General features: G+C 46.7%; 1 protein-coding gene across 1 annotated transcript in view; it reads left to right on the top strand.

The window, feature by feature from the left end:
* The first annotated feature begins 1,451 nt into the window (after positions 1-1,451).
* The window catches only part of grin3a (glutamate receptor, ionotropic, N-methyl-D-aspartate 3A), a 28,296-nt gene continuing 7,031 nt past the window's right edge, over positions 1,452-22,716 (top strand). The window contains exons 1-7 of the mRNA XM_076164120.1: positions 1,452-2,234; positions 8,436-9,175; positions 17,198-17,867; positions 18,625-19,008; positions 19,097-19,242; positions 20,464-20,579; positions 20,998-21,149. Coding sequence (XP_076020235.1) covers positions 1,452-2,234; positions 8,436-9,175; positions 17,198-17,867; positions 18,625-19,008; positions 19,097-19,242; positions 20,464-20,579; positions 20,998-21,149 — 2,991 coding nt within the window. The remainder of the gene's footprint in view (positions 2,235-8,435; positions 9,176-17,197; positions 17,868-18,624; positions 19,009-19,096; positions 19,243-20,463; positions 20,580-20,997; positions 21,150-22,716) is intronic.

Here is a 22,716-nt window from a genome sequence, read left to right as displayed (position 1 = left end):
GGACCTGTTTTCAACGACTTGTGTTTCCTTTCGGTCTTTCATTTGATGGATCTCTCTGCGTTGTGGCCTCGAGGTCTCGGGTTGCGTTTACGTGAACATGCTGATTAATGCACAGCAGTGTTGTGCGTCTCTGCTGGATGCACAATGTGTGTTGACTTGCCTTCGAAATATCAGAAATCTTCTCAGTGGTCCCGTTCGTGTTTAAGGCTAAAACAGGGAAACAAATCACATCAACTGTGGGGGTTTGGATCCTGTAAAAAACACAAAGTGTGTTTTTGAAAACAGCTATTTTATGTGCTCGACTACAGTTTCAGGCATGATTTTATCCACCCAGGCCTCTATTTTAAAAATCAACCATGTTCCAACACAATAACCCTCAAATAAACACAGAAAAGGTGTTTGAATTCGTTCTTAATTGTCTTCACTTTTCACACAATCCAATAAAATGCCACCATTAAACATGCAACAAACCACTACATTGGTTTATGCAGGAAAGCTTTGATCTAATCCAGCAGGTCTGCATCAGAGTTCACACACACACAGTCTGAGTGTGGGGATTTGATCTGATTTGTTTACTGCCTTTTATTCTGCTACTGAAGGGTGTGTGCGCGTGTGCGTGCATGTGTGTGTGCGGTGGGGGAGGAGGGGGGGGGGGGGGGGGTAAAGTCAGGACAGGTTTCCGTCTCACTGGAACGTGCGCAGAAGACCCCGGCGCTCTGTGCCAGAGGTCTCCCCCGTCTTACAAGTGTGGAGTATGGAGGGTCCAGCTCGGCGCAAGCGCTCTGGAACGACGCTCTAGAATACAAATCCTAAATATTTTATATATATATTTATATGACATACAAGGGATGCATCAAGTGCTGCGCCTGCATGTAACGCGTCTGTGCTCCTGCGCTCTGGATGATAATGGGATCATTTTCCTCTGAAGCCATCAGATGTTTCCATCTCTGGATTTCTGGGTGTTTGGAGATGTTTGATGCGCAACAACATTTTTCGACATTTCCTCCTCTGGGTTTATCTTCAATCTCTTTTTCTGGTTTATATTCTTCTTATTTTTCCGCTCAGCAATTAAGTGGAATATGTGGGAATTCTTCTGCCGTTTGATTTAACCACCCGTTCAGTCACCATGAGGTTTGAATGATGAAAATCTTTTGAAATGAAAAACGGCACTTTTGGGGTTCAGTTTGTGCTTGTGCGCGGCTCCCGCCTCACCCGGCGTCTCGGCAGCCTGTTGTCCGTGTTTGTGGGGGAAACGCGCAACTTTGCCGCGAGCTGGAGCCGCAGTTGGACCAGGATCCGCAGCTGGACCCGGAGCAGAAGCCGGAGCCGGAGCCGGGACAGCGGCTGGTCTGAGACAGCTGGAGGGTCACACTCGGGGGGCCAGGAGGGGGACCGACGGAGCGGCCCTTGTGCTCGGCCGTGCTGCCCGCTACAGCTGTGGAGCGGGGATGATGGTGAGGACGGTGGTGACGGTGAGGATGACGATGAACGGCCCGGGAGCTCGAGCGGGGACCGGGGATTCTCCGCCGTTACGGTTCCTCATGCTGCTTCTGTGCGCCCTTGCCTCTCTGCCGCCGTGCGCCCGCTCGCACCCGCAGCCGTGCCAGGTGCTGAGGCGTATCGGCCACACGGTGCGGGTCGGGGCTCTGCACGTTCAGCCTCGCTTGCTCTCCGTCGCCACTAGCAGCGGTTTGGAGGACTTGGGTACCGGGGAGGCGGCGGGGTCTTTGAGGGAGCCGGGAGAGCGGCAACAGGAGTTGGAAAAGGTTCAAACGCATGCCGCTGCGCTCGGGTACGGAAGTCTGAGGAGTCGCGGCGCAGTGAACAGCCAGCGGGGCGCAAACCGGAGTAAAAACGTGGCGAGGCAACGGGAGGAAAACGCTTCGAGGGAGAACCGAGTGTTCGCGCCCCGAGACTCGGTTCTGGTCGCGGCCGAGGCTCTGAACCGGGCGGGATTGCTGCCCTACAATTTATCCCTGGAGCTGGTCATGGCGGTGGGGAGCGGACTGGGGGAGCTTCCCGCGTTCTCCTTCTCCACGGCGGGCAGCGCGGACGGCGAGGACCCGATGTCCTTCCTGGAGAGCGTGTGTCACACCGTGGTGGTGCAGGGGGTCTCCGCCATGCTCGCCTTCCCCCGCAACCGGGAGGAGTTCGTCAAGTTGGAGTTCGTGTCTCTGGCTCTCCAGGTGCCGGTGGTGAGCGTGGTGCAGCGGGACTTCATGCGCCGCAGCGAGGTAAAGTTTTGATCCTGCTGCTAACTGTTGATTATACTGAGCGCACAGCAGGCGAGTGTGTGTGTGTGTGTGTGTGTGTGTGTAGAAGATGCCTTCAATAATGATGTAAATATATGACCACAAACGGATTCATTTGGCATTAAATAGACACTAAGGACGCCATCATCTGCTTCACTGTGTCACAGCTGCTGGTCATTAGTTCCCTGTTTATTTGACTCTGCAGGGTGAGTCACTTTCTGCTTCGTTTCTCTTCTTCTCGCTTCTTCTCCTCCTGCCTGATTCACAGGAACCTATTCTCTGCTATAACTGCCACAAAACAACCCTTCAATTCAGGAGAGCCAGTGTGTTTGTTTTGTTTTAGTTTCCTCTCCTACCACTTTAACTAAAAATGGGCCCAAACCTTGTTACTGATAAATGGTTGGTGCTTTTCTTGTGTGCGGAGGTGCAAACATTACAGAAGATACAAGAGCGAGAGAGAAGCAAAACATTCAGGACCATGGAGAGAGAACACACGCAGGCTCTGTCCGTGGTGCCAGAACTGCAAGTCCACAGGGCATCCATCTCCTCAAACTGAAGGAGGAGGGAGGTTCCTGCGTATCTCTTTTGGGTTCAGAGTGGGATGACGACTGAAAGCTACACACACGCAGTTACACACGCAGTTACACACGCAGCCACACACACACACACTCACTTTAATTTAACCTGCATACGAGTCAACAAATGGAGCATTGGTATTCAGCGTCACAGCGTGTGAGAGGTGAAGCTCCAGTCAAGAATCAAAACGCAGCCGAACCAAAGCGTCGCGAAACAGAGATCACGACAGTTTGAATAGTCCGAATGAGTTACGAAACAGACAAAAATATAACAAAATAACAAGTCCAGTGGGTGCCATGCTTCATTTCTGACGTCTGATTTTTCATTTTGACAACTTGGACGACTGCGGAGGCCCTTCAGTGCTGACAAAAGTATCGATCCCATTCATTTCAGCTAAGACAGGATATCATTCTCTGTCCTCCTTCATCTACAAGAGGGTGATCGCACATCTCTGCCACACTCAAGACGTTCAGATCAGTGTTTCCAAATCAGTCATTTGTCGATTATAAGAGTCAGATCTCTGCGTGAGAAAAGGCCAATAACGCAGAGGCACCCACTCACGGCCGAACGGAGGTTGGGTGATGCTTCTTTGGCGTTGGGCCTGTTTCAGAGGTGGAGGAACACACCGACTACATGTATCCTCCGCTAGTGGAGTCAACAAGACAACCTGGGAAGTTCCGCAGGCGTTGCTGTCAGGCCAGAATACTTCTCCTCCACAGCTTCTCCTCTAAATTTAGATGATCCAGAGTGGAGAAATGTGATCGTTGCACCAGGGCTCCCGTTCTAATCTATGGCAGAATTACATAAACAGTTTTGGTCTCCTGACAATTGTGCGAAAAGACGGTAATGATGGGGAGGACGTTTGGGATTCATGGCACAAGGGCACAGAGAGTTCAGAGGGAGAGAGAGAGCAAACACGACATTCATCAGAGGGAGGATTAATCAATTATCATTCTCTGGAAAAGAGGACTGCTCAAAAGATCTCACACACACACACACACAGAGAAAACAAATGAGTGTAACTAAGCACCCTCGTCGTCTTTAATCAGGTGGCAATAATCGGGCAGTTATTGCATATCGATGAGCGCTGACTAACAATTAGTGTGAGTGTGTTTTTGCATTGGCCTCTACACAGAGAGCATTCTGGGAGGAGCAAAGAGCATCATTGTTTCCTCAACACTCACATACACACACACACACATCCCTACCATTAGTTAGCCTGAAGGGTTCTGGGACACTTGCCACCTACTCTCTCACTCTGTGTGTGTGTGTGTGTGTGTGTGTGTGTGTGTGTGTGTGTGTGTGTGTGTGTGTGTGTGTGTGTGTGTGTGTGTGTGTGTGTGAGTGTGTGAGTGTGTGTGAGTGTGTGTGTGTGTGTGTGTGTGTGTGTGTGTGTAGGATAATATCTCATTTCCTGGTCTGTGCACTTGGTTGGTATAAGACGCCAGCAGGTTTTATAAATCCAACAACGGAAATAGATAGGACAGACAAAGACAAAACGGGTGGACGGATGGATGGGTAAATATTCAAACAAGCAGCTGTGTGACTTTTCTCCCCCTGACTCACGTTTGTGTCGATAACAAACCGATAAAAGAGCGACAACTCAATGACCTTGTGTGACCTCTACCTTTATGTGGCTTATTTCTTCCATCATCACTGAGCGTCTTAATTTCATCACGCAACGTTCAAGCGTTTTGCATTTGTCAGACAAACGAATCGCCAAACCGTTTGATGGCTCAATCCTCCCCGACGTTTCCTTATCAGACGACAGACGTGTAGGCCGCGCAGCTTAGGGAACAAAGGAGGGAACGACTTCAGAGTGCTGAGGTGGGGAGTCGCTGAGGGGGGACTGAGACTTTAGCTTCAAAGAGGACAGCCAGCAGAAAACCCCAGAGGAAAGAGGACAGTAGCATGTTGTCTTCCACCAATCCAACGCCTGAACCTTCAACTTAAGTCTCGCCAAAAACACCACAGCATGAAGAGAATGATTCAGTATTATAACACATGTGCCAGAAGTGAATCCCATATAAGCAAAGGCTGCGTTTACCCACACAAGCACACAAGATAGAGGAATATATATATGGATATCTGATAATCATCATGTTGAATTATATTAAATGTGACGTTGTTTGCTTCACAATGGCTCCACCTTCCTGCTCCTTTGTGCCAAATGATGCCCAGGGAGCTGCACAGAGACCTGGATATTGAAAGTGGTCACGGCTGCAGCACGCGCCAGTTAACCTGATGGCGCATCAACAAAAGCGCACACACACACACACACACGCCTCTCTATCTCTCGCCGACTCATTTCACTCTCAGGACGTGACTGGAAGTTTTCCCTGTCTCTTTTTGGTATCGCTGTGCCAAGTGTGTTTTCAAGGAATATGGATCAATCTCAACCATTGCTGATTATGATTATGATTAGGACTCATGTATACAAAGTGCCCCTTTGTTTATAAAAGCATGTCAGACGCCCCGATGAATAAGGAGGCCGCCACTAAGATGAGTCACTGTTGGCCAAGATGCAATATCAGAATCACTGGTCGCCAAAATTGCCAGGACCATATATGGTAAAAGAAAACGGAAAAACCACATCGATGACGACAAACACTGGGAACAAGTAGAAACTAACAAAAAGTGACACAAAATGGAACCCAGCCGACCAGCTGTGACCCAGTTTACTGCAGTTTACATTGTAATCCATAGTGTTTACATTATCCTGTTGTCTGCATAGATGTGTTGCCGCTGCAGCCATTGCCTTTTTTCTCACACACACAGACACACATACACACACACACACACAGTAGATATCTGAGGAGTGCAGGCCGGCGGTGATTTCCCTGCTGCATCTGTAAATTTACTTCCCCCCTTGAAAGATTTAATACAAAGTGATTGAACCCAAACGCTGGCAGGTTTATTACAGTCAATGGAAATGACTAACTGCTGTTGCCATTAAGATTTCTGCGGGATTATGGGTAATTAGGTTGCATTGACTTTCGTTTTAATCTCCACACCTCAGCACAAGCTCCGGCTAACGCAGAAGGCTCTAAGGGCTCTAAAGGAGGTAGCGATCATTGTTCTTCTGAGGTATTTACACATAGAGATGAAGAAAATAAACAAACACACGCACGGCACAACACAACGATTCATTTAACGCACACATATGGAGTTCATTTGAAGCGTAATAAGGTGGGGCTGATTAGGCTCAGTGTGATGACAAACGAGTGATGGGTCTTTGCTGACTGAGGCGGCTGGGGGAGAAGGGCGCTCATGGAGTTGCTCGTTGTCCTGTCGTAAATAACTTTGGCAGTGACGTAAGGAGGTCAGTAGGATGATGAGCTGAGAGCAACGAGGAGTTCTGCGTGGAGTTCAGGGTCGGGGAATATCGGGATTTCTTGCTGTGGAAGCAGCTGGAAAAACCTTCCGCCACTTTGGAGTTTCGCAAGATTAGCAAAACGGCGAATTCGGCCCAAATCCACTGTTCCGTTGAAAGTTATTGCTCAGACATTGTTAAGGACAGTTACCATGCGTCATCTAATGAAAACGACCCTGTAATCCCGTAGAAACACAACCAATCACCACATGGGATCAATAACAAATCACTTAGTCGTTTGTCAGATTTGTTCCCTTTCAGGTCGACGCGGTTTGCTGACGGCTCAAAAAAAAAGCTTGATCTGAAAACATATTTTGGCAGCTTTCCAGTGTATTAAGATAGACAGATTTGTTTTTTATGAAGTAAGATTAAAGACATGAAGTCATGCAGCTTTGTGCTTATTTACAGCCAAGCATAAATCCCACAAACCCCCGGCGGGGTTGAGAGGAGGTGAGCGAGCGTCTGGTGCACTGCAGGCGGCATTAGCATTCCTGAGCTCCGATTTGGAAATGAAACGTTTGGTGTTGGTTTTGTTTAGTTTGTGTGTTTTGGTGGCGGCAAATGATCTATACGCAATCAGTGGATTATGGAGATGATTAATCGTCGTCTTATTTGCATGTGTAACGGCTAAAAGTGATTAATGGCACAGAGGCAATTAACTGGCAGATGGGCTGTAATGGACTTTTACTGCAAAGCTTGTGTAAAAGTTAAGTAAGATCAATTAAACAGATTTGGTGAGGGCCTTTGAAGTATAAATGTATTTGTGTGTGTGTGCGCGTGTGTGTGTGTGTGTGCATGAAGGTGTGCATCGTGATTACCTGTAAACTGAAAAGCAGAGTGTCAATTTGTCATTTTGCATGTTTAAGCCAATTCCCACCTAATCAGCTGGATTCCGCGTCTCTGCCATCTGACCTCTGAGGCGTATCATCATTTCTTTTAGATTGATTTACTTCCCGCCAGGCAGCCATTGGTCTCACTTCATCCCATTTCAAACTCTATGCCCCTTTTCTTTTATTTATTTATCACAAACTCTCGCTGCGTGTTCATGCAAAGCTGCTGAAACACTGGAATCTTATTAAAAGTTCGATGCCGTGTTGTTTTGAACGCGTTCCCAGCGGAGACCCGATTGTTTGAGTGATGCGGTAAAGACAGAAATGAGGGCGTCCAGAAGCGGAGTGGAGGTAAAGCCAAATCGGATACTTCTGTATCCTGCAATTGCTCCTCAGTTGGACAAGTTGGGCTTTTTTGGTGGCCGGTTTATGTAGGAGACGTGAGATCACAGAGGCTTTAGCATTCCTGGTCCCTGTGGAAATCAAAGCTAAGATGCCGGCAGTGACAGAGCGACTCTCTCTCTCTCTCTCTCTCTCTCCCCATTGATCTGTCCGACCCTCATCAGTCAATTCATGAATTTATGAATCGCAAATGACAGACAGAGGGTAGATGTGAGGACCTTCTTTAGATGGACTCTCTCCCCGCACCATGGTCACACAAGCAGGACTGAACACAGGTGGATTACGCTTCACGTGATGTGAGTAATGATATTCATGAGTGCAGGTGAGGCAGTGGAGGCGGACATCCATTATATTCAGCAGCCTGTGTTTGTTCTCCAGGAACAAATGGAATGTGTAGATGTAGGAAGTAATTCTGCTGGAGAATTCTAACCTGTTTTCCTCTTTGCTTCCTTCCTTCCTTCCTTTCGTCCCTCACTTTTCTGTACTTCCTGCTTTATCTCCGACCATTCTTTCTGTCTCTCTACTTCATCCATTTCCTTCTTCTCTTCTTTCCTCTACTTTACGGTTAAACGTCTTCTCCTCCTCCGACTCTACCGACTTCCTCACACCCTTTCCTTGCCTTCTGTCCCATAATTCCTCAATCGTGTTTGTCTCCTGTCCTCCTGAAATCTAACTGACCCTCACCAACCTTTTGTCCTCCCCACAACACCTTATCTGTCCCCCCCATCACTCATTTCCGTCTCCCTCTATAACCACATTTTTTTGTTTTACACTTTCCCCTGTATCTTCCCCAAACCCATTTACCGGTTTGACCCATCATACCCCCTCTCACCTCCCTGTTCTCTTTCCTCTCTCTACCTTTCACCCGTCCTTCACCTCTACTCTTTCCCAAATCCTCCGCTTGGCCCGTTTCTCAAACCGTGTCCACCTCTCTCACACATCCACACACCCTGCCTGCTGATCTCCCATTACATGCTGCTGCCTTTATCCGTCTCCTCTCAGAATCCTCTCCATTTCCAAATGGCGATGCGGACCGTGGAGGTGCCGCCATCCCGTCTACTTTACACGCTCCTAATGATGAACGGCTGGTGGGACATTAGCGTTCTGCTCTGCCAGGAATGGGACATTAGTGACTTCCTCTCGCTCATCAAGAACAACACCCGCTTCCACCTGGGGGCTCTGGTCAATCTGACTAATGCCACTTCAAACTCATCGCATTCTTCATCAACGCCACCATCTTCCAGAGCGTCATCAGGGAAGTTGAAGTCAAAGGGAGCTGAAGACTCATCACCATCATCATCTGTACCTTATTTCTCCTCTGCTGCCTCATCCTCTGCTTCATCGCCTAAATTGGATCAGCAGCAGGCTCTCATGCGCCACCTGGAGGCCCTGAGGGACTCGACGTCCACAAGAGTGGTTTTGACGTTTGGGTGCGACATCAGGGAGATGCGTCGCCTGTGGACTTTAGCCACACGGATGACGCTGCCGGATTACCACTGGATCATAGGGGACAGTCAGAATGTGGCTGAGCTGAGAACAGACGGGTTGCCGCTTGGGCTCCTGGCCCACGGGATCATGGGGTCCCCTTCTCTGGATCATTACGTGCATGACTCACTGGAGCTGGTGGCGCGGACGGTGGGCACGGCAGCCCAGCAGGACGCGGCGTTGGCACTGATACCAGGGACGACCAACTGCATGGATGCACAGCAGAGTAACAGCAGCTCGGGGGCTTACTTGGCAAGGTATGAAATCAAATGGCTACTAGAGCGATCATGCTTTGATCCCACGCAGTCTCATAAATTTCAGGAAATGACCGCAAATGCAGAGATTGTTATAATCTGTTACAGCTAAGGAACCACTGACACAGAACAGCTTCTAGTTCGTCTCCATTGCATTGTGCAGTGTAGTTGGTTATGTTCTCTAACAATTTGTCACAGACACACATTTCACACACACCTGCACAGGCACATATATGCACAACGACACGGAACACACACTCTAAATGCAGCCCTGTAAAATGATACCGTGTGATGAATTGTACTGAAATGTGCAGCTGGGGCTCTCCACTTTCTATTGCATAGATATGAGTGATGAGTGTGTGATCACACACCACTGCATTACAATTAGAATTTGACCTTTTCCCGCTGAGATCCTCTCCAAAACACCTGAGTCAGCAGAGTGAATGACGGCCAGCTTGAGGGCTGGAAGCGTTTCTGCCTGTGTTTACATTTCTTTGGCTCATTTCTAAGCTGCTTATGCCGGGTCGATGGGCCTGGCAGTGTTTTAAATACCACAGAACAAAGGACAGGCGTCGGCCCACATCTCAGCAGGCTTAGAGACGCCCTGTTTGTGACCCTGTCAACATAAAGGATTTACCTGTCGAAGTTCCGTTCCCTCTTCTGGACACGGCAGCTAATCCACACTGTTACACACACTGGGGATTTGGTTAAGTCAGCCAAGTACCAAGCTCAGGGAAATCTGTAGCCACTGGATAGCAAATAGGAGACGTAGACGATTCGCGACCTGTGAAGATACAGAAAAGCCGTTCTCTCTTAGAAATGCTCCCCGAGTTCTGTACTACACATTTACATTTGTTTAAGCTCAGAGACGTTTTGGTCTGTGCACTTGCATCTATCAAACATCTCACATCTAATTACTCTCTGATCACAGTCAAACATTCAGTACATGAAGATATGCACACGTGAATAGTTACATTGAAATGGACACCATACAAGTATATATCATGGAGATGCTGGTGTTGACAGGTGACAGTTAATTACGGCAAAGTCATAGGTTCAAATCCCTGGACTGTGAGAAATCGCATATGATCAGGTATACACTCTATACATATTTATACATATATACACTGTAGTATTACAGGCTATATCTTAATACAGATACTTTTTTTGCGGTGTCTGGTCAGCTGACTAACACACTCTGGTTAATCCATCTAAGTTGCATATTGGCAGCAGACACCGTGCACAGTCTGAGGCTTGAATAGCAGCAACTATATTTCATTCTGTAATCTAACAAAGCTTGTTAGGCAGCGAAGCCAGAACCTATAAAATGTGTCAGGTGACCCGATGTAACGATATGATGTAAACGGCCGTCCTTTGAAATAGCGGCTCAGACTAAATATTGGACGGTTTGGTTCTAGCTCACTTTATAAAAGGTCAATCCTCTATTGAACCTAAAGTGCGATGTCATTGCTGTGTGTTGTACGATGATATGAAAGCGTCTCATTGTGGCTCTGAGTTCCATAATTACTGAGTTTAAGTCACCGCTCTGTGTGCAAAGCAGCCACATATTCTTCTGCATTACTGTAAGATTTCAGGTGGCTGAAGATGCAGTTAAATATTTAATAGATCCATTTTTATTAGAAATAGAATACGCAGCTACTTGAATGGGTGAGGAGCCTGAGGGACAAAGAGATACAAGACTGAGCAGTCGGACTTAGATTCTCCAACAGAAACTGGTCCTGTATGAAAGTTTCTAAAAGTATCCAGTATACTGAAACCAGACACATGGAAGTTTAAGAGTTATTCTGATGATAATTCATGAAACCTGAGAGCAGAGAGGAGTCTGGGAATGAGACAGAAGTTGGCTGTAGTTTAGGAATAAATCGAAAAATACTAGGACAATATTCTGTGGATCTCCCTTTGTATCTGATATGAAATGACTCTAATATGATGTTATGATGGTGAAAGGCAGCAGAGCAAAGAGGCAATATGTAAACAGGTTGTAGGAAAGGAGCTCCGGCAGAAAAATAGAAGAGGTTTGCAGAGCGGCGGTGATGAAGAGCCGGCAGCCAGAGCAGGTGGCATTTACAGGGCACAGTTTGCCTCAATGCCCCACAGTAGTCAGGTGGTAAACAGAATCTCGTGCTTTAGAAATGCAATGCTGGAGAGAGCGAACTGGGCGCTGCGCATAACTGGAACCAGCTCGGAATTGGATTTCATAATCTACCACCTGCGGTCGCATGTCTGTTCACTGGCCAGAGGATATTGTTTTTTGTATCATTCCTATGTTGACTTAAACATGTGATGACCTCTATTTGACCTCAGGTGCATGCCTTAACTCTGGATGATCTCATTTCCCTCAGACCGGACTGAAAATGTGAGACGTCTCTTGACATTTCTGAGCCTTGCGTTGATAAAATAAAACAGATGGGTAAATGACGGGGGATATTCACCTTATTAGATCTAACAGTTTGTCGCGGCCCCTGGAGGACCCTTCAGACTCGCCTGGCCTGTCTAGTATTGAATCTCTTGTTATTTCAGAGAGAATCCTTGCAGCGAAGAGACTGATATTGATTTTGTATCAAGGGAGGACAGATGCAGCACGAGGCACAACTGAGCCGACCTACAGGGAGCCGATATCGCCCGGAGAGAAGCAGGTGACACCCAGAGACCCGGGGGGGGGGAGTGTGTGTGTGTGGGTGGTGGCAACATGACCTCTGTGCTCGGGAAAATGATTCAACAGAATGATCGGTGGTGGAAAAAAAAAGACAACTACATTCCTCTGGAGACCTGATCACTAGACTCTGTTTCAGATGTTTTTTCATAACAACTGTGAGCCACTGTTGTAGAAATAAAAAGCAGTAAAGCGTAAGTACAGAACAGAGGCTTGTAGAATAAGCAGCACTGTTTCCATTAAAGGAAGATGTGATGAACAGAGACAGGATATGGCACACACAGCGACAGGGAGACGACCTATGGTGGCAGCAGAGTCTCCGGCGAGCAAAAGGCTGGGCACAAAGGGGGAAGAACATGAAATATAGAGGTGTTTGTCACGTAGGGTCGCATCCGAGAGGAGGTGGCAGACAGGTGAGGTATTGTAGAGGACACCGGCTACATGCTAAACCAGAGCCCAGTCTGCCCAAGTAGCTTAAGTCCATGGAGTCGTGATGGTTGTGCCCATCAGTTTGGAGGTGATCAAGTCCCCCGTACAGCAGGCTTCTGAAACACTGCCAAGAGCAGAAGACCAGCACAAAATAACAAGCAAACAAGGTGACAGGAATGGACTCGTCTCTGTCAGATAAGAGCGTCGGGAAGGTCAGCGGCGGGCGGCGTGCAACCACCCGGGTTGTGGAAATCATCGCGCCGGTGAAAGTGTGAGCAAACAATATGCATGAAATAGCTTTTGGGGACAGACGCTGATCCAGATGTCCTGCAGGAAGTGGGACAAAACCAAGAGCTGAGTCCCCAGATTTACACAGGCAGAGTGAATATGGATGAGAGGGTCACTTTGAGAAAAGAGTGAGAGACGAGGGATAAACATACAATGGAGCAGACTGGTATTCATCAATCACTGACTCAGACTCTGCTGGTTTGAGCTGATTGGACTGGTTCGGTCACAGTGACATCATAACATTAGAGGCAAGCACTAAAAAAAGACTTGGACTTGGACTCATCAATTTTCAGTTCACACTCCTGACCTTGTACAGTGATTACCTGCAAACACATACACACACACACACCGAGGCCACAGGGGAGACTGACCAGCAGCAATAACACATTTCTTCTGCAGAGGAGGTGATGATCAGAGCCGACAGGTGACGCCGAGGTGGAGGAGGAACCGCTGTAGCTCTAAACGAGCAGCGGCAGAATAAGGATCAATGCTGCGTTTGAGTACGGCCTGTAGGCTCTGTCGGGTGTAATTAAAGCCTCTAGGTCTAGTGATATGTACGTACAGACTGTATACATGCAACACGGGAGCTTTTAGTTCACCCTGATTAAAACTTGCGGCTACATGCAGCCAGAGTTTTGCTTGCCAGGATATTATACGGTGAAAAGGTAATTTTATGAGACGCGGTGTCAGTTTTAATGAAGGCACCCTGGAGCTCAACAATACTCATTCATTTACATAACTGACTTCAGTCCAACAGTGGGCTGTAGATAAGGCTGTGAATTGTGAAAATAGGGCTCAGTGTATTTCCTTTCAGGTACAGGCTTAATGTGTTTTGGGAAATCTGAAGGGTTAAGTCCTTTTATTGGCTCAGTATTCTGCATAGGCACTGTTTCTACGGCAATATAAAGCTATAATAATGCTCTACAGGTATTCCCTATTGTACATTTGTTAAGTAGACCTGGCACCGATAAGTGAAATAAAAGTCTCATTCTGTTCTGCCGGATTGTAAAGCTTTTTAGATTTGTTCATTCCTCTTGTGAGTTGTAGTGTGAAGTGCCGGTCTGTAATATTGTAATTCTAACAGAATACTTCCTGAGAGATTTGATTTATTAAGCTACGATGGAGGTCAGTAGTTCTGTAGCGCCAAGTTGACCAGTGTTAACATCGGAACAGTTTGCTTGTAATCTGTTGGGTATCCAGGAAAAATGGAGGTTAAGGCTTGTGAAATGGAGTTGCTTTGCCCCGAGCGTTATGTACAGGGGCTCTGCTTTCCCTTTATTACACACAGCAAGATGGAAGCTGTCCCGGCAATGTGGCTGTCAGATGTGTTGCCAGATCTCCTGCTCACTACGGACGCCATGTTTGCTTACACGGAACGTGACAGCGTCTGAATGCTATGGCGGATCTGACCTGGCCGGTTAGTATTGGCTTTAACCGATTTAAGGGAGAGACACAGATTGCTCCACACACCTGCTCGTATCCAGGTTCACTGAGGAGGACACTTGTGCTTTTACTGATCCCTGATTATTCACAGGGACCTAAACACTGAGCCAAGTGCAGTCAACTAAATGACAAAGTGAATGCTCTTTCAGTAGCTTTAATGATGACAAAGCCAAACAGCCAAACCTCAGAGGAATACAACCAACTCTCCTGCCAAGCAAGCCATTCTAATTAAATAACTCACCAGCCCTAACAGGGAAAAGGAGGACTAAACCCCAACCGCTCGTCGAAATTAAAGAAGACAACTGAAAGGCCGCGGCTCCAATCTGCTCCCCGTATACCACATCTGCTCGGTCCGCAGAGGCTCCGGTGCTTAACAAGCATGTAAAATGTAAAATAAGCTTAATTCCCCGGCAGTTTACTCGGGATGATAGTCGCCCTGAGAATTGACTGTTAGAGCCGGAGCGAGAGCATTTTCAATTTTAAATGACGTTAAATATCAAATATATTCATTCTGACTCCTTGGGGTTCTCTTGCCGTGAGGGATTAGGCTAAAAAATCACTTGGTACCTTGACTGAACTCTTCATCTGTCTTCCTCGTTTTGGTCCATTTCCCACCTAGATCTATTTACACAGTAACTCAGTGTTCATCCAGGAAATCGGAACAGCGTGAAGCTTTACACGAGGCAAAATACTTAGTAAAAGAGCCAGAAAATAGGACCGTCTCAACTGAAAGGTTTGACTATAAAACATCCCAATGGACCTCAATTGACTGATATTCTCTCCTAATCCTGAAGTGATTTGTGTTGTCGCGGGGACAATCGAAAGCTTTTCTCTGCACACACTACCCAAGGTCTGTTGTCGCGTTTCAAATGACCTTTTTAGCTTCACCGTTCAGGTTATTCTCACCTTTTCTCCCACGTAAACATCCTATTGGCATCTAAACACTCCGCAAAGCTTTCTATCACTTTCTGATCTGACACTGTGAAGAAGAAAGTCCTTATGAAAACACTTCCATCGACCACGAAGAAGACAGCGTGGAGCAGACAGAGCCAAGCAATTGTTGTGCAAGATGGTTGAAATGGACGAGGGGACTGACAGACACACACACACACACACACACACATAGCTGGCCAGACATTAAGTCATTAAAACAGAATGAAGCTGATAAGGTTTGTCCACCTGGATGAGAGACCTGAGGGAGGACAGCTATTAGATAGGTGGCAGAGGATGTGATAACAAAAAACAGGGCGGGGAGAGAACAAAAACAGAGACAGAGTGGAAAATGACAGAGGACCGCAGATTCACAGATGACCTACGAGGGGGCAAAGGTCATGTCCTCAAAGATAAGATGCTGCCGTGACACGTTTTGGTGGCTTATCCGGCTCAGTCCCCCCGCCCAACTCCAGGCGATTCGTCCCCGATAGGAATCTGTGGAAAGTGATGGATGCCTACGAAGGCCAAGTACAATTCCCTGAATGTGCCGCAGCTATAACGACACAAACCGCTATATAATAAATGTCTCCTCTGAGGGTTGTATTCCCCGAGCTAATGTAAGTAAAACGCTTTCCGTTTGCTTCAGGGGGGAGAGCGGTTTAACAAGGACTTGGCAGATATTATTCAGCTAAAAGTGCAGCTCCTTTTTGCCCGATCTCTTCTGTGTATTATCTTGATCCAAATGGGTTGTGATCGTGATATATACAATCTTTGCTTGTGGACACCTTGTGACTGAAGCCGACGCTGTGCTCAAACCCTTTCAGGCCAAATGCAATGAACTGAGAAGTCTGACAAAACGAAATGTGCACAAACTAGTACAATTCTAAGAGTGTGTTCATGTGGTGTATTCCCACTATGTGGCATGTATAGGGAGGCTGCATGAAGTGAACTATACGCATTCCATTCCATTTCTTCTGTACACAAGACAAACACAAGAAGAGAGTCCCCCTATGTGTAAGAGTCATTACAGATGTTGACCTTCAAATGTACTGGTCGGCTTAAAAACCCTTTAAAAGTCGAAGAAGGCTGACAAGGCAGCGCTGGGAAAGGTGAGCAAGGTGAGACGAAAGAGATGCAGGAAAGGTTACACAATATATGCTCTCTCACATTCACACGTACGCGTTCTCATAGGCATGTATGTGTGTGCGTCTTCCTGTGTGTGTGTCTGTTGGGTATCTGACACTCTCAGACAGCCTGTAGCATGGCTCAGTGAGGGATGGTATGATCACTGAACCATGGTCTGTCTCATACTGTCTCGCTGACGCTGACACACACACACACACACACACACACACACACACACACACACACACACACACACACACACACACACACACACACACACACACACACACACACACACACACACTGTATATTGGTACGAGGAATATTTATGATATGGATTTTTGTAGAAACCAACCAAGAAGTAATATTCTTTATGGTAAATGAACAACAAGACGCCAGAATATTAAATAAGCTGTGAAGACAACACAGTATGCAGAAGATTCAAGGTTTCATGAAGTAATGTAAACAACATGAAAGGTGGTTGGTTCCAGTCCAATAAGCAGCTTTATATCCTTCCTAGTTCCTCGTTATTTTCAGATTCTCTTGCTAGATTTGTGTTTTTGAGCAATGCAAACATTACACACCAATGACTTTTGGCCTCTTTGGAGCTCCTGTTAGTCCTGCCATAATATCACTATGGTGATAGCTCAGAGCTCTTTTTACTGCCCAACAATGCTGCCAAGTGATGAGTGTTAAGCTAAACATTTTACATTTGTTAGCCCCATCTTGATGCCTACTACCTTGACCTTTGGATCGATTTGCAACACATAGAGGGAAAAAGTGCTTATTTTATAAAGGATATCTCCTCCAGGTTGCTTAATGGTCGGGCGCTCCTCTTTCTTTCACTCCATTTTTGCTTTTTGGGCCTTTGGCTGATAAAAGTAAAAACGGCAAGAAAGAAGAAATCATATTTTTTTAATGGTGACAGTCATCAAGTGGTAGCAGCTACTGTGTTAGTTCTGTGCCAGGAGTGCTGATATATACTGGATTTTTAAGACCAGTGAAGATACAAAATGACTCAAAGTATATTTCCTCTCACTCTTTCTGCTGCTCTGTCCTCTCTCCCTCCGTTCCACACTTCCTTTTCCTTTCAACTCCTTGATGATCTCTCTCTCTCTATCCGTTCCTCTCAGATTCCTGTCCAACATGTCATTCGAGGGCCAGAGTGGGTTTATATCCAGTGGCAGCAGGAGCCAGAAACTGGTCTCTGAGGCTCATCACTACATCTGGTCCCTCCAGCTGGACCCCTTAGGGCAGCCAACCTGGACCCGCCTGGGACGCTGGCGGCGAGGTAACGTTTTGATGGACCAGGGGGTCTGGCCAAGTCATCACGGTTCTGGTGCGGGAGGTGACTGGCGCAGACCGGCACGGCTGCACATGCGTGTGGTGACTCTGGTGGAGCACCCGTTTGTGTTCACCCGGGAGGTGGACGGGGACGGACTGTGTCCCGCTGGACAGCTTTGCCTTGATCCACTCACCAATGAATCTTCTGTTTTGGAGGGACTTTTCCAAAACATCGGAGGAACCAATGGATCCGTTCCCACAGACCTGAAGAAGTGTTGCTACGGTTACTGCATCGACCTGCTGGAGAAGCTGGCTGAAGACATGGGCTTCACCTTTGACCTTTACATAGTGGGCGATGGGAAGTATGGGGGGTTCAAAAATGGTCGCTGGACAGGATTGGTGGGTGATCTGCTGAGTGGCGCCGCCCACTTGGCAGTGACATCATTCAGCATCAACTCAGCCAGGAGCCAAGTCATCGACTTCACCTCTCCCTTCTTCTCCACCAGTCTGGGAATCCTGGTCAGTGCCTCTCTTCCTCTTCTGTGGTTTGTCTCTGAATACTAAAATTGAATTGAATGTTTCATTTTCCATCTTCCTCCCTCTCTTACCCTTGCATTTCCTCTCTTTGTCATTGACCTCGCCTCACCTCGCTCCTCTCAGCATGTTGCTCACTATCAATCAGGATATGGCACCGTTTTATTTCTGCAACCAACACATTATTGGATTCTAATGCAATCTCTCTTATGGGGCTCACCGGTAAGTGTAGCGCTTTGTAGGGTGACCCTATTACCGCAATTACTATACCTAGTTTCACCAGCTGACAGATGTAGTGACTGCAGTAATCATTCTCCCCTCTTTTCCTCTACATTCAGCCAAAGGGGGAGAGATTTCCTCCTTTCTTCACAGTCACCATCTGCTTTATCGTTTCCACTCTCAGTGACTAAACGCAGATTTGCAGCAGCTGCTTTGTCGTTAACGCATTTCAGAAGCTCACAACATTTCCAGCGTGAGGCCTCCCAGCAAGAACTGATTTCATTAACTATGGTATTGATTTGCCGTACAGGTTGACACACAAAGTGGAACGGTCTTGCCTTCTTGTCTGGACTCCATTCCCCATCCCATCTCATTTTGCTAACCGTTGTTGTTAATACTCTTAATCCTGATTGTTGGAACAAGACGTATTGATGAATATTGTTGATTGCTACTGACACTGTTTGTTTTGGAGATGTACTGTAGCATGTAGAGAGTTATCCATACTCGTGTGCACCCCGCTTAGGTTCGTACTCGGGACACGGCTGCACCCATCGGCGCCTTCATGTGGCCTCTGCACTGGTCCATGTGGCTCGGCATCTTCGTCTCACTCCACGTCACCGCCATCTTCCTCACCCTGTACGAGTGGCACAGCCCGTTTGGCATGACGCCGCGCGGACGCAACAGAGACCGCGTGTTCTCCTTCTCCTCGGCACTCAATGTGTGCTACGCTATCCTCTTCGGCCGCACGGTGGCCATCAAGCCGCCCAAGTGCTGGACGGGTCGCCTGCTGATGAACCTCTGGGCCATCTTCTGCCTGTTCTGTCTGTCCACCTACACTGCTAACTTGGCTGCTGTTATGGTCGGGGAGAAGACCTACGAACAGCTGTCAGGGATACACGACCCAAAGGTGAAAATGGCCTCGCAACAATAGAAAGTAACAGCTGAAAAACCAGTCACCAGTGCACCAGTCACACCTTTATGCATTCTTTCTGCAGTTGCACCATCCGTCCCAGGGTTTCCGATTTGCCACGGTGAGGGAAAGCAGCGCTGAGGACTACTTAAAAAAGAGCTTTCCCGAGATGCACGAGTACATGAGGCGCTACAACGTCCCTGCGACGCCAGATGGCATCGAGAATCTCAAGTAAGGCAACACTACACCAAAGACACACTGGCATGATCTTCACTAAGACACTGCCTCACATTGACATCTGTACTCCGCCTCAAAATGACACAGCAAAATGAACTCTCTACTTCATGACCACAGAAACAGAATAAGTGAAAGAAACATGAACACCAACATCGGCAATGAATCAGAAATGTTCTTCCAAAGAATCAATTTCTCAGAGAAGAAAGAAAAAGAAATGCACCTCTGCTGCTGTCATTCCCCCACTGCAAGCCTGCCTGCTCCCATTCTGATCTCACGCTCCCCCTCCTCCTCATCTTCCTCCTCCTCACTCTGCCATTGCTGTCATCCTAAGCCGTTTCTACAGTCAACTTGCATCCCTGTGGAGCAAAGCAGAATACAGCTGGAAAAGGCGAAAAAGCCGGAGCAGAGATTTTCGCCTGGGCAGTATAGAATTTCAATGGAATGAACCAGGATCTTGCGCCCTGACGATTGGGATCTTTTCTTTTGTATATTTCTGAAAATTACTGCACAGAAACAGCATAAGCAAACAGGAGCTGTTAACCCTCTGGGCTCAGGGTTTACTCACTGCTGCATTTTGCTTATTACTGTTATGGAAAGTTACTTCGCACAATCCCCAACAATGCAAATTCATTTTATTTGCATGCCTCAGCCTTTTATTAAAACTAAAAGGTGTTGCAGCGAGAGATTCTTCAATTAATGGAGCAATTGTATCTTTTCAGAAACCTTTTCATTAAACACATTCTCTACACACACGTCTCCCGCCATTTCTCCTGTGTCAAATCTCGTCCATGCAGATGAAATGCAAATACAAGATTGAAGCGCCCCAATATTGCAGGAGAGACGAGGGGGGGGGGAAATCATGTTTTAATCATACTGGCTTGGTTGATTGGTCGGTGTCACAGTTGTTCCCCGCTCATAAAATACACAACATCAATACTGAATAATATGGAGGGGAATAAATGCGGAGGACACGAGTACAGCTGCAACCAAATCAGCCCGTAATGATCAGCCAGGATGTACTGTATGTTAAAGAACAGAAAACAAGCCGTGTCTCGCACAGAATACAGAGATTTGTATTCTCGTAGGATTTAGCTGCGAGTAAATTCAGTTTTTAGAGTCGATGTGTTGAGCCTGTCCTCACTGCAACAGATTTTCTTTTGCTTTAACGACATTTGCTGTCCACTTATATTCTTCTCCATTCTGTGCATTTTGCAGGGCCGACCCTCAGAAGCTGGACGCGTTCATCATGGACAAAGCTCTGCTGGACTACGAGGTCTCCATAGATGCAGATTGCAAAACTCTAACGGTTGGGAAGCCCTTTGCTATAGAAGGTGAGGCAAACACGTGGACGCTTCATCAAAGCCAATGTTATATTTAATCACTTAATGCACTGTTAAGCCTTCGGGATGCAAAACAGATCAATCAGTGTACGTTCCACTAAGGAAAGGAAGCTTACTGGCTGTTACTGCATTTATTGCCCTCCCCTGTCACACTAAGGGTTTCTGAGATACACTGCCGCTCTTAATTCCATGCTTTTAGAATAAATACAAAACTTTTTGATAAGAGCGGGAGTCTTTGCCAAAGGCTGCCCGCTCCCTGTGGCACCTTTATTTATTAGTAAACAACAACTCGGACCATTACAGAGAACACAGTGGTGGTAGATGAAAGCGAATGAAAATAACTTACTGTTGTGACAGAGGGGATAATTGCTTAAGAGTCTGTTCTCTGTGTGTGTGTGTGTTGTGGCAGGCTATGGCATTGGCCTCCCTCAGAACTCTCCCCTCACCTCCAACTTCTCGGAGCTTGTAAGTCAGTATAAGTCGGACGGCTTCATGGACATGCTGCATGACAAATGGTACAAAGTTGTGCCCTGTGGGAAGCGGAGCTTTGCTGTAACTGAGGTAAGTACCAGCAGTAGCACCTGCTATGTGTTTAACAGCTGTAAATGCAGCCATTTCTGTTCAATGGAGACATTACTGTGGACACCGTACAAGTGTACTGCCATGTAGTCCCACCTGAGCAGTGTTTTAAAGTTCGGGCATTTATGTAAAATGTATACAGCCTCCAGCAAAAAGCAGTTAGACGCTATGAGGTTCATTTAAGTATAGCATTATGAATTCGACAAGTTCTTTAGGTATTAGGATGTAAAACAATGAAAGCTAGAATAAAAACACTGAATCAAAGCAAAGATAAGACGCTGTAATCCTCCATTTGTTCCTCAGTCAGCACTTCATAAACCCCGTGTGACTTTAAACATCATCTCTACAAAGTCTCACACCTCTGCTCCTTCTATCTCTTCTTTAAAACACTTCCTCCTCTCTCTCTTCATCCCGTTGTGCTGTGGCTTTTCGACCGACCTTCACAAGTTAGGAAAAGTCTGCTCTTGTCTTGGTGTATTGACACGAGAACCATTTTCCCGTCGTACTGCGGCGCGCTGCGTTATCGATGCTATCCAGAGTGGGAGTCATTTAAATGGCTCCAGGCATATTTTTTTGTTGCTGCATCACGTCTCAGACTGAATATAGAAAGCTCCCTCGAATCAGTATTCTGTTTCATTAATATTCCATATCTGTTTGGATAGTATACAAGCATATCCGGCTGGTACAGAAAATGTTGTATAATGATGACGCACGGCCTCCCATCTCAGCACTGTGGATCCTGTGATATACAGTATAATACATAGAGTGTACTGTGTGAGATAACATTAAAGCGCCTCATTTGTTAAGTGATTAAATGGACTTCATCAAATGCTACAAGTTAGTGGTGTTTCATCCACACCCAGGAAATCAGACAGCGGCAGCAGAATTCGGGCAAAGGTACAAGTTGCTGTCAGAATCAACATTGTAATACATCAGCAGGAAATCAGTGTGATGTATGCAATATGAATTACTGACAAGGCTGCTTCCCTTTAGTCCTGCCTGCTCAGCGTTTTTTGTCGCTATTCTTTATTCCGATGAATGCCAGGCTCCCCGCCCCGCCCGCAGCCAGCCTGGCATTCTGAAAAGACGGAGAAACCTGATGGATTGGCTTCACCTAGGCGGCCAAAACGCGCTGGCGTGCCACCAGTTCCGTGTCGCCCCTAAAAGAAGTTGATCCCATTTGAAGTAATACAATCAATACCAATAAAAGCCGTATTATTCAATTACCTAGCATTAAGAGGGCCCGATTTAACATCACCAAGAAATAAATTGTGATTGAAAGGATGAGGATTGCAAAGTGTTGTGTGCTTTATTGGTATTATGTGGAGATTTCTCCAGCAAAAGGAGCAAGTGAACCAGGAATTAGAGCGCTAAACTGTGATTTATCAAAAAGGAAAAAAAGCAGGAGGAGAGGAGAGTGTGTGCTTAAACATTAATCCTATTGAAGGAGTCTGAGATTTAACTTGTATAAGGAGCTGAGTGTTAGACACAGATGATTGTCGTGTATCTTGGGAATGCCTTCTTACCGTGACACAACATAAGTGTCGTT

This window comes from Genypterus blacodes, unplaced genomic scaffold (genome assembly GCF_046128005.1).
Source record: "Genypterus blacodes isolate CSIRO-AG114 ecotype Tasmania unplaced genomic scaffold, CSIRO-AGI_Gbla_v1 ptg000133l_1, whole genome shotgun sequence".
NCBI lineage: Eukaryota > Metazoa > Chordata > Actinopteri > Ophidiiformes > Ophidiidae > Genypterus > Genypterus blacodes.
Note: the sequence above shows the minus strand (reverse complement) of the source record. Positions and strands in the feature narration are given on the sequence as shown.